The following is a 16,431-nucleotide window of genomic DNA, read 5'->3' on the forward strand; positions in this document are numbered from 1 at the left end:
AGCTTCTAATCTTCAGCGCCACCTTACCTCACTGCACACCAATGTGGTGGACATGCTGCACCACTTGGAGAGCCTGAACCTTGATCTCCAGGGGAAATTAAAGATGCTACCTGATCTAGTGCAGTCAGTATTTGCATTTGTTAACAAACTCAAGCTGTTTAAAACTCATCTTAAAAAGGAAGAACTAACACATTTCCAGTCTGTGTCAAATGCAAGTGCCCAAGCAGCTAAGGTCCTAAAAGGGAGAACTGCACACTATGCTTCTTGAAAGTCTGCAACGGAACTTTGAGGACAGATTCCATGATCTACAGCTGAAAATGCCACAAATTACATTCCTTGTTAACCCTTTTGCTGCTGATTCACACTATTTGAAAGCCCCATTGGTGACAGATGAAGCTTTTGACTTTTTGAAGATAACAGACTCAGGTCTGTTCTGAGTGAGGGAACCCTGGAATTTTGGAAAATCGTGCCTGTGGAGAAGCATCCCTATGTAAAACAAGCTGCACTGAAGCTCCTGTCAATGTTCGGCTCAACCAGTATTTTCCACCCTGAAACGTGTGAAATCAAAGCATTGCTCTGTTCTTACTGATACACACGTGAAAGAACTGCTTCGAGTAGCAACAACTGACTACAAGTCAGATTTGAAACGGATTGTGGAAAACAAAAAATGCCAGAAGTCCCACTAAACTCATCTACATGACAGGTAGGAAAATGGGTTTAAAAACTATAAACGTTTGTGTAAATATAGCCTGTGGCTCCTAGTAGTAATGAGCATTTTGTTCTGGCTCTTGGTGTCTGAAAGGTTGGCCACCCCTGCCCTAGGGATTGGTATTTCAATGATTTTTGCCATTCAGTTATCCTCATGACTAAATGGAAAAAGGTTTTCCAATATGCCTTCTATTTATAGTTTTGTAAGAAAAAATGAAGACACAGATGGTTCAATGTTCATTTGTTGCATGCGGCGAGCATAAAATGTGATCCATACCTGATCATTTGATTGATTTATCTGATTTATATTTGTGTTTTAAGTAGAGCTGACCAGAATTATTTGAACTTACTTGCTTCTATGTTTAGTATTTTTAAGTTCACTTTTTAAAAAATGTTTTGCCAAAACAACCCATTTTTGTGAGTAAAGATCTTTTTAAAACAGCTATCTTCAGTAGATAGAAAATGCATCATAAATTTATAATAAGAACCCTTCATCACCTTGCCTTCATCACACTGCTTAGCATGTGTGTAAAAATAGTGGTTACTCCCAGCCACTGGAGTCTGAATGAAGCTCCCTTCATTACAGGGTCGGCAATTCCTCTCCTGCTGTGTTAATCTGTCCATTTTGATGCGTTCTGCCTTCAGAGCATAGATGGATTACTGACCAGGCCAGTGGACCACAAGGCTTAAGGCATCTCAAAGACTGGGGACAGTCCACTACAGATGCATAAATTAAATAAACACATTAAATAAACACATTGCCCATGTATGTAATGGCCAAATAAATGTCCTTACATTGCCACTGTACTTAATATGATTAGAAGCCCTCAGAAGACAATCATTTTTTGAGACAATCCTTTTGTTTACATTTTTTTGCAACTGTTTATGGCGCACATAAACAGGCATGGGCAGTTCAAATAAAAGGCCCGTATCCAATATTTTTCTTTTAATCAATGTTATACCATTTATGACATTTTTAAATGATGAACTTTAATAGTATTTACTTGAAGCTTTTTCAGTGCAAAAACCAGAGGAAATGAATGTTTCCATGATATGGGCCCTTTCATGATTATTTTTGGCCTTGTGTTTATTGCATTATTGTTAGAGTGCGGGAGTTGAGGGTTTCCAAACACACCTGTCCAGGGGCCTTATGAGATGTCGGTCTGGTTCAGAGATACTTTTCTAAACTGTTGTAAAGGGCAATTAGTTGAGTTCCTGTAGTTTGAACAATTCTGGTCATTCTCTGGCCTATACATCTACAGTCAGAAACGGTACCACTGTTCTGAATATCAGTATGGATCGATACCAGTATCAATCCAATAGTATTGTTCTTTAAAAACTCAGTACAGGAAGAAATAAATGGCTAGAATCCTGACACAAACAGAGTGTGTACTATTTGTTGTTACAGGATTAGATATAACACATTTTTTTTCCTTAAATGTTCAGTCTAGCATTTTCTGCCATTGTAACACCTGACACCTGTTAATTGGCTCTGAGCTGTCTCTAAATACAGTTAAATGTTTTATTCAAAGTACAGCTGCCTTGTTTGAAGTACATTAAGAGATAATCTACAGAAGAGGTGCGACACAGTAGTAGCAATTTATCCTTCATGTTTGTACGTTCACAGCATGAGCATTCTGCATATGCCCAGTGTTCTTGTGTTTACTTTGATATTATGAAGTGTACCAGAATAATTGCGATCAGGGGCTAGTTGATTTAGCTGTATGTAAGTTTAAACATTTGCTAGTTATAATGTAAGTATTTACTAAATGTTGTTTATACTAAATTTAAGATTTATTACTAAATCAAGACAGGTTGCAGCAAACAAACAAATTTTCACATTTTACATTGTAAATGTGAGAAGACAAGGTAGTGCTGCCTTGTGACATACTGTGACATTTTTTTATCCTGATGCTGATTTTATCACCTTAGCCCTGACCATTTTTAGTGAATTATATTAAAACAACAATGCAGTATGCTGGTTTATCTTATGTATAAACCAAAGCAAAAGTGGAGCAAACACAGCAGTGTTGACTGAAGGACCTGATGTTGCAAGTGAAGGGGGGTGTTGTCAAACCTGATTCTGAGCATTTTTGAAAACGGGTCCAAACGTGCAGCAGCTATACTTGAGCACTGCTGAGTAAGTGGTTTGTAAAATGAGGAACCTGTAAACTTCCTGAAATCTGTAATTTTTCGTCCCTGAAATGCAAGACTGTCTTTTAGTTGTCAAGCAGTGTCGCATTTTGTTTGGTGTGATTCAGAATTTTTAAACAGATTTTTGGTATGTTGGTAATACTGCAAGATTGCAAACACTAAATGCTAAACATTTATCTTAATTCTCATATCTGTTAGTGCATTTGAGGCCAGTCCTGGGGTGACCATAATGCTAGCTCAGCAGTTCCGTATGGACAGAGGGAGCCATGTCTTGGGTTGCCTGTTCTCAGGTCCTGTTTTATGGGAGTGTGTACTATTTTCATACTGCCGCTCCCAGATTTTTGCTGATCTGATTAGATTTAGTTCCGCCATATGGTTGCCACATATATTCTGGCTGGGATGCACGCAACTGGGTTTGGTGTATGAGTTCATAAATACAAAAAAATTATTAGACCAATGAAAGTCTGATTAATTGTTTAAAATAGCTTTAAAAGTTAATTGCACTGGGATGCAGGTATCTAGCAGGCTGACCACTGGTGAAGTGCTGTGTACGCAGTGGGAGACTGCGACAGAAACTGGCTCTTGGTACGTGGAATGTAAACACTGGGGGGAAGGAGCTTGTGCGGGAGGTTGAGAGGTACCAACTAAATATAGTTGGGCTCATCTCCACCCACAGTGTCAACTCTGGAACCAAACATCTGGATAGGGGTTGGTCCCTCTCCTACTGAGGGGTTGCAGAGGGTGAGAGGCGACGGGTGGGTGTAGGGATACTCACGAGTCCCCAGCTGGCGGCCGTGCAGTTGGAGTTTGTCCCGGTGGACAAGAAGGTCGCCTTAATGCAAATTAAAATCACAAAGAGAAACTGTTGTATGTGCTTATGTGATTGACTTTGTTGTCATTTCATCTGACTTGGGACCATATGTTTTGGAGGTAGACTGATGGTCAGACCTGGATAGTGAGGTGTGCTGGGAATGACTGTCGGAGGCCCCTTTTTGGAATGATTTCAACTCCCACCTTGGGGAGAGCTTTTCTCATGTCCCGGAGAAGGTAGGGGACAAGGAGTCTGATTGGAACCTGTTCAAAACCTCTATTTTTCAAACCTCTATCTAAAACCTCCTTTTCAGTGTGCATGCATGCTGCCTGTTACAGTAGCTCCCGTTCGTGTTTTTTCATTTTTCCTCTTAACTTTTTACCTTTTTAATCGTTTATTTATTTGACGAGGCAACTTAGAGAAGCTGTGCCTTGAGTCTATTTTTTTCTGTGAAAGTGCTTCTTTCACTCACGATGCAGACGATGCAGCATGGCGGCTTTGTTTACGGTCGGCATGGCGACCAGGACAACAAACATCCCTGAAGAGTTTCTGAGACGGATGCACAGGGGATGCAGAGGGGAGAATAAACCAGTGCACGGGGAAAGCGAGGGAGAGACGATGGAGGCTTATGGAGAAGAAAGGATATAAGCTGCGTCTCCCCTCCCTCATCATGGGCAACGTGAGATCGCTGGCTAATAAGATGGACAAGCTGACAGCACTAGCCAGGAGTCAGAGGGAGTACTAGGAGTGTAGTCTAATGTGCTTTTCAGAGACATGGCTAGACCAGGACATCCCGGATGACCATGTTTCCATCGATGGCTTCCAGACTGTTCGGGCTGACCAGGACTTCACCGAGAGTGGTAAGGAGGAGGGCTCACTGTGCTAGTTAATAACCGCTGGTGTAACCCTGTTCACATGACTATCAAGGAACGTACCTGTTGCCCGGATATTGAACTGTTGGCTGTTGGACTCAGGCCATATTATTTACCACGCGAGTATTTGCATGCCATCTTCATGACTGTCTGTGTGCCCCCTTCTGCCAACCTGACGTCAGCGAGTGACATCATTTATTTAACTACAGCACGTCTCCAAACTCAACACCCAAGTGCCTTTATCGCCATATCAGGTGACTTTAACCACGTTAATATGGTTAAGGCACTACCACACTTCACTCAGTATGTGGACTGTCCCACCAGAGAGGAAAGAACACTGAACCTGGTGTATGCTAATGTTAAGGACGCATACAGCTGCTCCCCCCTCCCCCCTCTGGGTAGGTCAGACCACAACTTTGTGCACCTCAGTCCCTGTTATGTGCCGCTGGTGAAGAGTCAGCCTGTGACCATGTGGACAGTGAGTAGATGGTCTGAGGAGACTAACGAGGCACAGCAAGATTGCTTTGAGGCTACTGATTGGCCAGCACTCTGTGAGCCTCACAGAGAGGACATTGACGGGCTCACAGAGTGTATCACGGACTACATTAACTTCTGTGTGGACTCCACTGTCCCAACCAGGACTGTTAAATGTTACCCATGGCTTGTTGTTTGGGTAACAAAGGCTCTCCTCAAAAAGAAGAAGAGGGCATTCAGAGCTGGAGACAGAGTGGAGGTGAGAACGATTCAGAGGGAAATGAAGACAGCTATCAAGGAGGCGAAGAACAAATATAGGAGGAAGCTGGAGTGGAAACTCCAGAAGAACAACATGGGGGAGGTCTGGAATGGAATGAGGACAATCGCCAGCTTCAGGTCCAGTAACAACAGAGGAGTAGAGGGCAGCATGGACGAGGCCAACAAGCTAAATCTGTTCTTTAACAGATTTGACACTGCAGGCTCTGTCCCCCCTATCCTGACTCCTCTGCTGTCGGTCCTCAGCAGCCCATTCCACTCTCCCCCCCTCCCCCTCGTGATAGCCTGCCCCCCTCCTGTGACGGCCATCTCGCACCTCCACCCGTCACCTCTACAGTGAGTCTCACTGCTGACCAGGTGAGAAGACAACTGAAGAGACTCCACACAAACAAGGCTACAGGCCCTGATGGGGTTCCCCCCAGGGTGCTTAAAGCCTGTGCTGCCCAGCTTTGTTGAGTACTTCAACATGTCTTCAACATGAGCCTGAGTCTCCAGAGGGTTGCTATGATGCGGAAGACATCCTGCATTATTCCTGTCCCAAAGACGCCACGACCCAGTGACACCAAGAACTACAGGCCAGTGGCACTGATGTCCCATGTCATGAAGACCATGGAGAGGCTCGTCTTGGCTCCGACCCATAGTCCAGCCTTTTCTAGACCCCCTCCAGCCCCGCTTGGGAGTTGAAGACGCCATCATCTACCTGCTCAACCGAGTATATGCTCACCTGGATAAGCCAGCCAGCTCTGTGAGGGTCATATTTTTTTACTTCTCCAGTGCGTTTAACACCGTCTGGCCTGCACTTCTGGATGATAAACTCACAGTGATGCATGTAGATGCCCCCCTTGTATCCTGGATTGTTGACTACTTGACTGGCAGACCACAGTATGTATGCCTGCAGCACTGTGTGTCGGACAGAGTGGTCAGCAACACTGGAGTTCCAGAAGGAACTGTCCTCTCTCCCTTCTTCTTCACCCTCTACACCACGGACTTCAGCTACTGCACAGAGACTTGCCACCTTCAGAAGTTTTCTGATGGCTCTACACAGAGACTTGCCACCTTCAGAAGTTTTCGGATGACTCTGCAATAGTTGGATGTATCAGCAAGGGTGATGAGGATGAGTACAGGGCAACGGTGAAGGACTTTGTCGCATGGTGTGAGCGGAACCACCTGCAGCTCAATGTGACAAAGACAAAGGAACTGGTGTCCATCAGGGGGGTCTGTGTGGACACGATGGAGGATTACAAATATCTGGGTGTGTATATTGACAATAAACTGGACTGGGCTAAGAACACTGACGCCCTCTACAGGAAGGGCCAAGGTGGTCTCTATTTTCTGAGGCGCCTGAGGTCTTTCAACATTTGCCGGACTATGCTCAGGATCTTCTATGAGTCTGTGGTGGCAAGTGCTATCTCTATGCTGTTGCATGCTGGGGAAGCAGGCTGAGGATGGAAGATGCCAACAGACTGAACAAACTGATACGCAAGGCTGGTGATGTTGTGGGTGTGGAGCTGGACTCACGACGGCAGTTTTGGAGAGGCGGACACTGTCTAAGCTGCAGGCCACTATGGACAATGGCTCCCACCCACTCTATGACACGGTGATGAGACACAGGAGGTCATTCAGTGCAAGACTCATTCTACCGACATGCACCACAGAGCGCCACAGGAAGTCATTCTTACATGTGGCCATCAAACTCTATATCTCCTCCCTCAGTGTGTGATTCACAAAGTGTGATTCATCTGTGCAAAACTCAATACCAAACTGTTCATATGTGAAATAATAATAATTGTGTGCAAAAACTCAGAGGTACAATAATTTTAACTACTTTATACTAGATGATTCATATTTATTATTACAGTCACCGCCAATTTACTATATTCATAAGTACTTAAATCTTGTGTACTGCAATTTTTCTTCTTATTAAATTAAATTATTACAATTATTAAATTGTTTATTCTTTTACATAAATAATTGCAACTGTAACAACTGCAATTTCCCTCTGGGATCAATAAAGGATTCTGATTCTGATTCTGTTTCTGATTGTGGAAGCTGCCAGGCGTAGCTGTGACCAATAGCTTGTGAGTGCCTGTCAGGGCGGTAACCCAAGAGCCGCCTTGTGAACACCGGTGGTGAGGAAGGCCGTCAAGCTGAAGAGAGAGGCCTGACTCAGCAGAAAGGTACCAACAGACAAAAAAGTGGCAACCGCAATGGTGGCAGAAGAAAAATTCAGGGCATGGGAGGAGTTTGGTGAAGCCATGGAAAAAGACTTTAAGGCGGCTTCAAGGAGGTTCTGGACAACTGTCTGGCGACTTAGGAGTGGTCAGGTATTCGGCAAGGGAGGAGGGACTCTGACTTCAACTGAGGATATTGTCAGTCAGTGGAAGGAGCACTTTGAGGAACCCCAGAAGACTTGCGTCCCTCACGGGAGTCGGGGCCAAAGGCTTCATCCGAAGATACTTAAGGCTCTGGATATTTTGGGGCTGTCGTGGCCAACACGCCTCTGCAGTATTGCATGGACCTCGGGAACAGTACCCTTAGACTTGCAGACCAGATCCCTATTTTTAAAAATGGGGTACGGAGGGTGTGTGTAACTAACGGGGTATCACACTGCTAAGCCTCCCTGGTAAAGTCTTTTCACCCTCTCATGGATTGTTGAGGGGGCATGGGAGTTTGCCAACCCAGTCTACATGTGTTTTATGGATTTGGAGAAGGCTTATGACCCTGTTCCCCGAGATATCTTGTGGGAGGTCCTTGGGGAGTATAGCATACCGGGGCTACTACTATGGGCCATTCAAACTCTATACTCCAGGAGTGAGAGCTGTGTGTGTTTAGTCGGCATTAAGTCAGACTCTTTCAGTGTTAGCGTTGGACTCTGCCAGGGTCCGCCCTGTCGCCACTCCTGTTTCTGTTATTCATGGACAGAGTGTCAAGGCGTAGCTGGGGTCAAGACGGCATTGTGTGTGGTGGCCGGAGGGTGGTGTCTCTGCTATTGCGGGTCAGCACCTCCAAGTCTGAGTCCATGCTCTTAGCCTGGAAAAGGATGGCATGCACACTACAGGTAAGGGGAAAGGACTTGCACCAGATGGAGGAGTTTAAGTATTTCAGGGTCTTGTTCACAAGTGATGGGAAGAAGGATCATGAGATTGGCCGCAGGCTGGGACAGGTGGCAGCAGTAATGCAGTCACTGTACCGGACTGTAGTGGTGAAGAGGGAGCTGAACCGAAGGCGAAGCTCTCTGTTTACCTGTCGGTCTATGTCCTGATCCTCACCTATGGTAATGAGCTGTGGGTAAAGACAGAAAGAGCGAGATTGTGAATACAAGCGGCGAAAATGAGCTTTCTTCACAGGTGGCAGGCTACACTCTATTTGATAGGATGAGGAGCTTGGTCTTCCGGGAGGAGCTCAGAGTAGAGCCGCTTCCCAGGGTTGTTCTAGGACCCACTGGAGGGATTATATCTATATATAGCTGGAGGAAGTTGCGGGGGACAGGGTCATCTGGGATTCTCTGCTCTCCCAACTGTTACCACGACCCTATCTGGTCTAAGCGGTTAACAATGATGATGATGATGATGATGTAATCAGCGATTATGAAAAGAGAACTTCAGAGATAGCATGGTGGGAAATGCTTAACTGTTCACCAACTAAGCATTTAGAGAGCAATAAGAAAGCAAAGTTAATATTTTTCACCATCCTAGTTCATGTCTCTGGTCTTGCATGTTACATCATACTGCCCTAGAACTAGACAATATGTCAATATTGATCATTATCATGATAAATTACTTCACAATATGTTTCAAGATGCTTTTTGAGCATATCAGCATTACTTACAAACCACTTACAAATTGCAAGTTTGATTACAAAATGGCATAATTAGACCTGTATTAATTAGTGTCACTGCAGTGCTGAGAATTACCCATCATCGAAATAATGCCTACACTGTGGTGGACTGTGTGGACAATATGCAGAGAATGCAATAGACTGCAGTCTTTAATTCTAGAACTAAAATGTGCTCCTAGATGGTAGAATGTAGATACAAAACCATTTTCCTAAAATGGTCATTGTGTTCTGTTTCCTATTAAATATTATATTATTTAATGTATCATATGGACATGTACAGTATCTCAAATTTATGCAAATATTTCATTATATTTTTTCATGGGACAATACTATAGAAATGAAACTTGGATAGAACGTAGTCAGTGTACAGATTGTATATCCGTATAGATTTATTGTCCTCTGAAAATTACTCAACGCACAGCCATTAATGTCTAAATAACTCGTAACACAAGTGAGTACACCTCACAGTGAACATGTCCAAATTGTGCACAATTGTGTTGTTGTCCCTCCCTGGTGTGATGTTACAAGGTTCCAGGTATGAATGGGGAGCAGGGCTGTTAAATTTGGTGTTACAATCAAGCATGATCAGGAGTTGCATGAGTGCTGCTGGCACTGGGAAGCTGTGGTTCATTGAGGAAAACATGAATTCCAACATGTACTGTGACATTCTGATGCAGAGCATGATCCCCTCCCTTCGAAAAATTGTCAGGTTTCCAACTCTATAACGACCCCAAACACAGCTCCAAGATGACAACTGCCTTGCTGAAGGTAAATTTGATGGACTAGCCAAGTATGTCTTCAGAACTAAACCCAATTGAACACCTGTGGGGCATCCTTAAGTGGAAGGAGGAGGAGTGCAAGGTGTCTAACGTCCACCAGCTCCATGATGTCATCATGGAGGAGTGGAAGAGGATTCCAGTAGCAACCTGTGCAGCTGTGGTGAATTCCATGCCCAAGAGGGTTAAGGCAATGCTACATAATAATGGTGGTCATACAAAATATAGACACTTTGAGCACAATTTGGACACGTTCACTGTGAAGTGTACTCACTTGTGTTGCCAGCTGTTTAGACATTAATGGCTGTGTGTTGAGTTATTTTCAGAGGACAGTAAATCTATACGTTTCATTTCTATAGTGTTGTCCCATGAAAAGGTATAGTAAAATATTTGCAGAAATGTGTGGGGTGTACTCACTTTCGTTAGATATTGTATGTGATATATACAATATTTTAATTTATTTAATATTTTAGTGCTTTTATTGCAGAGCTTACAGTGTGTGAGTTTTTAGAGTTTAGTTCTGGACTTTTTCTGCTAATGTTCACTTCGTAAGTATGTAGAAGAAACAAAGAAGATGCACAAAAACCTTATATAACAGAAAGCTAAAACATATGAATAATATATGCCATACATGATGTTTTCTGTTAAATTTGTCATATCTGTTCTTCTAAGCTTAGTTTTGGAGTACTTGATTTATAAAGGTTTAGCTTTTGAGAACAGACTAATCACTGTCAGCTCAAGTCAAAGTGGTGACTCCACTGCTATGAATCCATGAATCTATGACTAATACAGTTCGCAGTTGCACAGGAAATGTTTTTTTCTTGTCCAGTCAAGAAGATCCAACAGTCCAAGTGCAATGTCCTTAACAGTTGTATCTCATTTTTTATTAGTATATACAATTCCTGTTGGTTAATGGACTAAGGATTTATACCTGGCTTGTAAGGCATGCATTGCAGAAGAATGTGTTGTATGTGGTTCTATACAGGACCTTCTGAAAATGGTTCTGTAAAGCACCAAAAAGTTGTTACAAGCTTGCCATTGTAACTGTAGAAGAGTGCTTCTTGGTGCTATAGAACCATATGCGATATATTCTTCCTTAATATGAAGAACCCATTCATTAGGGTTCTTTGAGTGTCCGTGGTTCTAAATATAACTATTCTATAGAATCCCTGAAAACCATTTTTGAGTGAGAAAATGAACTGATTTAAATAAGCTCTGTTTGTCCTCAAGGGGCAGTTCGTAACTGGGTGCAGGGAGGCGGGAAGGTGTTTCAAGTTGGGGGTGCTAAAATTTTGAGCAGTGATTATGTGATGTGACTGATGGCGACATGTAAAATGTATTTATTTATTTATTTAACAGTTGATAAGGGACAACAGATGTTACAACAATAGATTAGAATAGATTAGAACCATAGAAAAGATTTGCAAACATTTTCATAAATACTATAAATAAAATAAATACTAAGCAGATGGCTCACCATGAATGATCGTTGATCAACCTTTTGGGCTAAAAACACAACTGCAGTCTTAAGCTGTTGTTAAACTTTTATTCAGTCAAAAAATGGTATTTATCATCAGCCTGTAACTTATTAGTTTTAGTTTAATTTAAATTTAAATGTTTCCACTGATATGTTTAGTTAATGTAGCACATTGCTAATATTTATAGCACAAGCTTACATTGCTAATATTTATAAGGCATTGGGCTTCAGCTTATGGTATCTGATTTTTCTTCTGTAGCTAACTGTGCTAGCAACTGTTTTCCAGCTAATGCTAAGGCAGCTTCAACCCTCTCAATAGGGGTGTGTAATCTTATGTCAAAGCCAATTAAGAATTGAATTAGTTTAAAATTTGTTTTTATTTTAAATATTTTATTTTAAAATTTATATTTTATATTTGTTACATGTTTCTATTATGTATACAGAAATTTTGGGTGGCAGGTGTGGGGAACATGCAGTTGTGCGCAAAAGTTTGGACCAAATTTCATGTTTTTACTGATTTATTAAGTGAAAATAAGTTAACACATCCTCTACTGAGAACTCACTTCTTCAAATTTAATGCACATTTACTGAATTCAACATATTGGAAAAGGAAGAACAAAATATATACAATACAAAAGGTCCCCCCGCCAAAGTGTAAAACTTACCAAATTTGATCATATTACTGAAACTCTATATCTACCTTACAGTAAAAATTAGTGCTCACAACTAATTGCAGCCTATGAAATAGGAGTTACTAACCTTTCCATGTGTTTTGTAAGTTGCACGTACATCCTGACCTTTGAGTTTGCTGCACAAACACACATCATTCATTGTAAAAAAAGTGTGTCAGTCAGGGTTCAGAGTCCTCTGGATAACTGGGTCATTATTTAATGATCTTAGAGAATGCTTAAACATCTTTTGCCACTTTGCTTGTTTGTGGGTTAGCATCAGAAAACACCCATAAATAGACAATTTTGATTTTTTACATTAAATAAACAAAGTCCAGACAGTTTTGCATAGATAAAACACTCTTGTGACTTATCAATAAGATACTCAACACAATGTATTTGAATGAATCCCTGATTAGGAGCATATTCAAGTTGTATCACCCTAATTGTATACTACAGTAATGATAAAATTCAAATTAAATGCATGATTTTCGCTATGTTTTTGCTGAAACTGTCCAGTATAGGTGACAGTCACTGACCACTATACTGGTAGTGTGCTCTTTTTCCAAAAATGAATATAGAATTACCATAATTTGTCATATTATGCTGTATCCAGAAGCCTCTGGTTCCAATTATTTAACTGCACCCTCACTGTAAAGTACAGTCCTTGAAATTGCTGGCTTATTTTGCTCAGAATGACTCCGAATAAGGAGTGGGAGAAGCACAACTGCCTTCCTGTGTTCTCCACCCACACATGCATGCACAGCCAGCACACCCAGTTTAATGCACACACACCTGAGAATAACAGGTTGACTCACAGTGATTTAGTGCCTTTATGGAACTTACCCACAAGGTAATTCACTGAGTAGCCTGAGCTACTGATCTCTCTTCTGAGTTCAGAGGTTTTGTTGGGACATTTTTTTGGAGTTTTTCCTGGATGCAGGGGTTTTAAGGTTGCTGAAATTTTATGCTATGTATATGTGACATGAGTGATGATGTGAAAAAAAATTATTTTCCTTTTTCCATTGCATTTTTTACTAGTTTACATAAAACAGAATTTGTCATAACACGCTAAAATGAGGCAGGAGATGTCAAAATACTCAAATAACTGACACAGCAGATCACTGACACACATTGCCACTCTCTTATCTGGGGTAACTTCACGCAAATGAAAGAGGTGACCAATCAGATTGTTGAACTGTGGCTTAGTAACCGATTGTGTCACGCCCCACAGTCATACTGAAAGATTTGATTATTTGTTTTAAGCTTAAAAACAATATTAGGCTGCTTTGGTGTTCAGAACTAGCCTCTAACTCTGCACTCAAACCTGCATGTGATTTAGCGACACAGTCCCAAAGCGGCTAGCAGTTGGCCAAGGAAGCAAACATGCACAGCTACTGCAGTTTCTAAAAACATAACCAAATCAAAAAAAATATAAAAACTCCATTCTGAAATAAGCATGTGTGGGTCTTTACTTCACCCAACTGATTATTAAGTTCACTGCATTGAGCCTCAAGCCAGAAAAATGTGGGTGCTGGTCTTTCTGGCCAAAAAGATCCTGAGTTTAATTTATAGAAAATAATCACGTTTAAATTGCAAAATTGGTCAGGAAAATTAAATATTTTCCACAAATTGTTTTGTCCTAGATATTGGGGTGGTCCAGCTCACAGCAACTGCAACAACAGGGAGCAACACTCAAAGAAGAAACTTTAATAATAGCCCAAACGTTTGAAATTCATATCAAAGCTATGTTGGCACTTAAGATGATGAGGCTGAATCTGTGGAAGCCATGACTGCAGTTTATCTGTACTCTTGGCCCAAATTGACTTTAGGTTTAATCTAATAATTCCTGAAAAAAAAATTATCTTGCAGAGCTTAAGTTTGGCTACAAAATAACTAATATACACCATGTATACACTATATTGTACACTAATATACAATATCTTTAACTATTTGAATGCTGCTATGTGAAATGAATTGATAGAATGACAAGAAATTACAATAAGACCACTTGAAATGAGCAGCATTAGCTGATGAATTCAGTGTTCACACAGCTCTGGAAGCATTACATTACTTTCCTCTAACCCATATACAAAGAAAAACATACAGACAAAACTCTGGCTTCAAGACAATCCTCTGATTTATTCACACCAAGACATCAAGCAATTTATTTTTGTACTTGTGAGGGCTTACTATATATTTTTTTTTTATCCCATGCAGAGAAATGGCTTCCACTCCATTTATTCTACCACATCCACGACACAGCAGTAAAGGCTATACACACTTCCATCTTTTAATAAAAGATAATTAGTTCTTAATTGTCCTGTTGTTATTGTTTGGAGTTCAAGTTTTAGTAATTCTTCAATTGGAAGAATTAAATGCAACACGTATATAAAATTAGACATTAGAAAAACTACCACTAGTAGGTTCACAGGAGCTTTTAAAAGTAATGCTCTTTCTCTTTTATCTTTTTCAGACATGAGTATGAGATCCCTCATTCTGCTGGCCTTGGTGTGGACAATTGCAGGGCTAGGTAAGTCACTGAAATAAAACAGAAGTGAACACTTTGTGGCCCATAACTCCACAGTTGGCATAGAAAGCCAAATAAAGGCATGAAATGCTGTTTACATACAATTTTGTTTTCATAGAAGGCACAACAAGCAATCTTGCATTTGGTGTCTTCCTTTATAATAAGTTATTCCAACAATCTAATTTACACAAATTACCCTAAATGTAGTCAGTCAGCCAGTCAACCATGTTTGCTCTCTGAGGTTTGCTTCTATACAGTCATATGGAAAAATCTGAACACCCCTGGTCAATTTACATGTTTTGTTGATTTTCTAAGTTAAAACAAGTTAAAGCATCCTTTACAGAGAACACTACCCTCTATTGTATTAAAATTTTATGATGAAGGGATCAACAAAAATTACTTGGAATAAATAATTTCTCCATAAATTTCTATTAAAAGTTAAGAATGTTTTGTCCTTTGATACATTTGTTAGTCTAACATACTAAAAAACACAGGCCTCATTTTATGTTTTTTTCAATATATGAAATTCAGTGAATAAACTGTAGTTGTGTATTAAAGTGTTTTCTCTGTAGAAGATTTGTTAATGTATTTACACTCTGAAAATCAACAACATAATGGTATTTGACCTAATCTTAGAACTATTTGAAGGCTTACACCTTAGCTGATTTGATTTGTGACATCACAGGTATACTATGTTAATACATTGTTGTTGCCTTGAAAAAGCCTTTAAAGTGCTGTTTTGGCCAGGCTTAGTAGAAATTCAAACATTGTAGTAGCAATAAAATATAAGTTTCGTGTTTGAAGTTTATTCTTTTTTTCATTGTGCCCAAATGTATACTTATAACCAACCCATTAAATCCATCCTGAATCCTGCAAGTTTACACTTATTCACAATTTAGTCTGGCAGTACTCTGTTTAGCATGTTCTGCAGAGGTGGTTCAGATTATGAAAGTAACGAAATGCAACGTTATGGCTCCAAATTCTAAGAAGAAACCATAACAATCACAATTCACACTGAATCTATGAAGCAGAAGGAAGTAAAAGTGTATATTTAAAGTTCATTATACAGCATATAATGCTGTGCTGGCCAAGTGGCTGATTTTGTCAGACCTGCAGTTTGTCTGTTCTTTGGAGCCCAATCTAAACAGGTGATGCAATTATGTTTGGTTTAAGAACAATGTTCCTCAACTAGGGTTTCCAAGGGATTCCAAGGATTTTAGGTATGTCACTCTATACAGTGCATATTCTCTAAAGATTCAGAAAAACTGGAGAAATTTCTGTGTGTAAAGGAAAAGGCTGAAAAACTTGGAATGATCATATATTTACCAAATATTTACTAATCACTGCCATGAACAGCTCGCTTTTTTAAATAACTGGCTGTATTGATGCAGGATTCAACAAGATTAGAACACTGTATTTATTAAGACTCTTTTTCTTGTGTGTTTGTGTGTGTGTGTGTGTGTGTGTTTATATAGATCTCTGCAAAGACTATGGTGAGGCATTTGAGCGTGTGTTCACAGTGCCATATGAGGCAGCACTGTTGAACTGCTCTTTGGTGAATGAATATGTCTTTGAATTTCTGGATACTCCTTATAACATAACATGGTACAACCAGAGGACTGGCCTTGAAGTCACTGGAGAAGAAGATGGTGCCATAGTGAAGGGGACTAAATTATGGTTCCTCAATAGCACTGTGGAACACCAGGGAAAGTACTTATGCATTGTCAGGTACGTCAGATGGTGTGTTTTTAAAGAAAATTCTGGCCATTATTGGGGCTAACGCAGTTTAGAGTACTGTAATGGGGTAGTGTAATGTACTACAGTATAAATTCTTAGTAACTAATTACA

At 40.6% G+C, this 16,431-nt stretch overlaps 1 protein-coding gene across 1 annotated transcript in view; it reads left to right on the forward strand.

Moving 5' to 3' along the window:
- The window catches only part of zmp:0000000936 (interleukin-1 receptor type 1), a 55,953-nt gene that overhangs the window by 12,079 nt on the left and 27,443 nt on the right, over positions 1 to 16,431 (forward strand). The window contains exons 3-4 of the mRNA XM_017723991.2: positions 14,530 to 14,586; positions 16,059 to 16,311. Coding sequence (XP_017579480.1) covers positions 14,532 to 14,586; positions 16,059 to 16,311 — 308 coding nt within the window. The 5' untranslated portion in view covers positions 14,530 to 14,531. The remainder of the gene's footprint in view (positions 1 to 14,529; positions 14,587 to 16,058; positions 16,312 to 16,431) is intronic.

The sequence above is a fragment of the Pygocentrus nattereri genome, chromosome 6 (genome assembly GCF_015220715.1).
Source record: "Pygocentrus nattereri isolate fPygNat1 chromosome 6, fPygNat1.pri, whole genome shotgun sequence".
Lineage (NCBI taxonomy): Eukaryota > Metazoa > Chordata > Actinopteri > Characiformes > Serrasalmidae > Pygocentrus > Pygocentrus nattereri.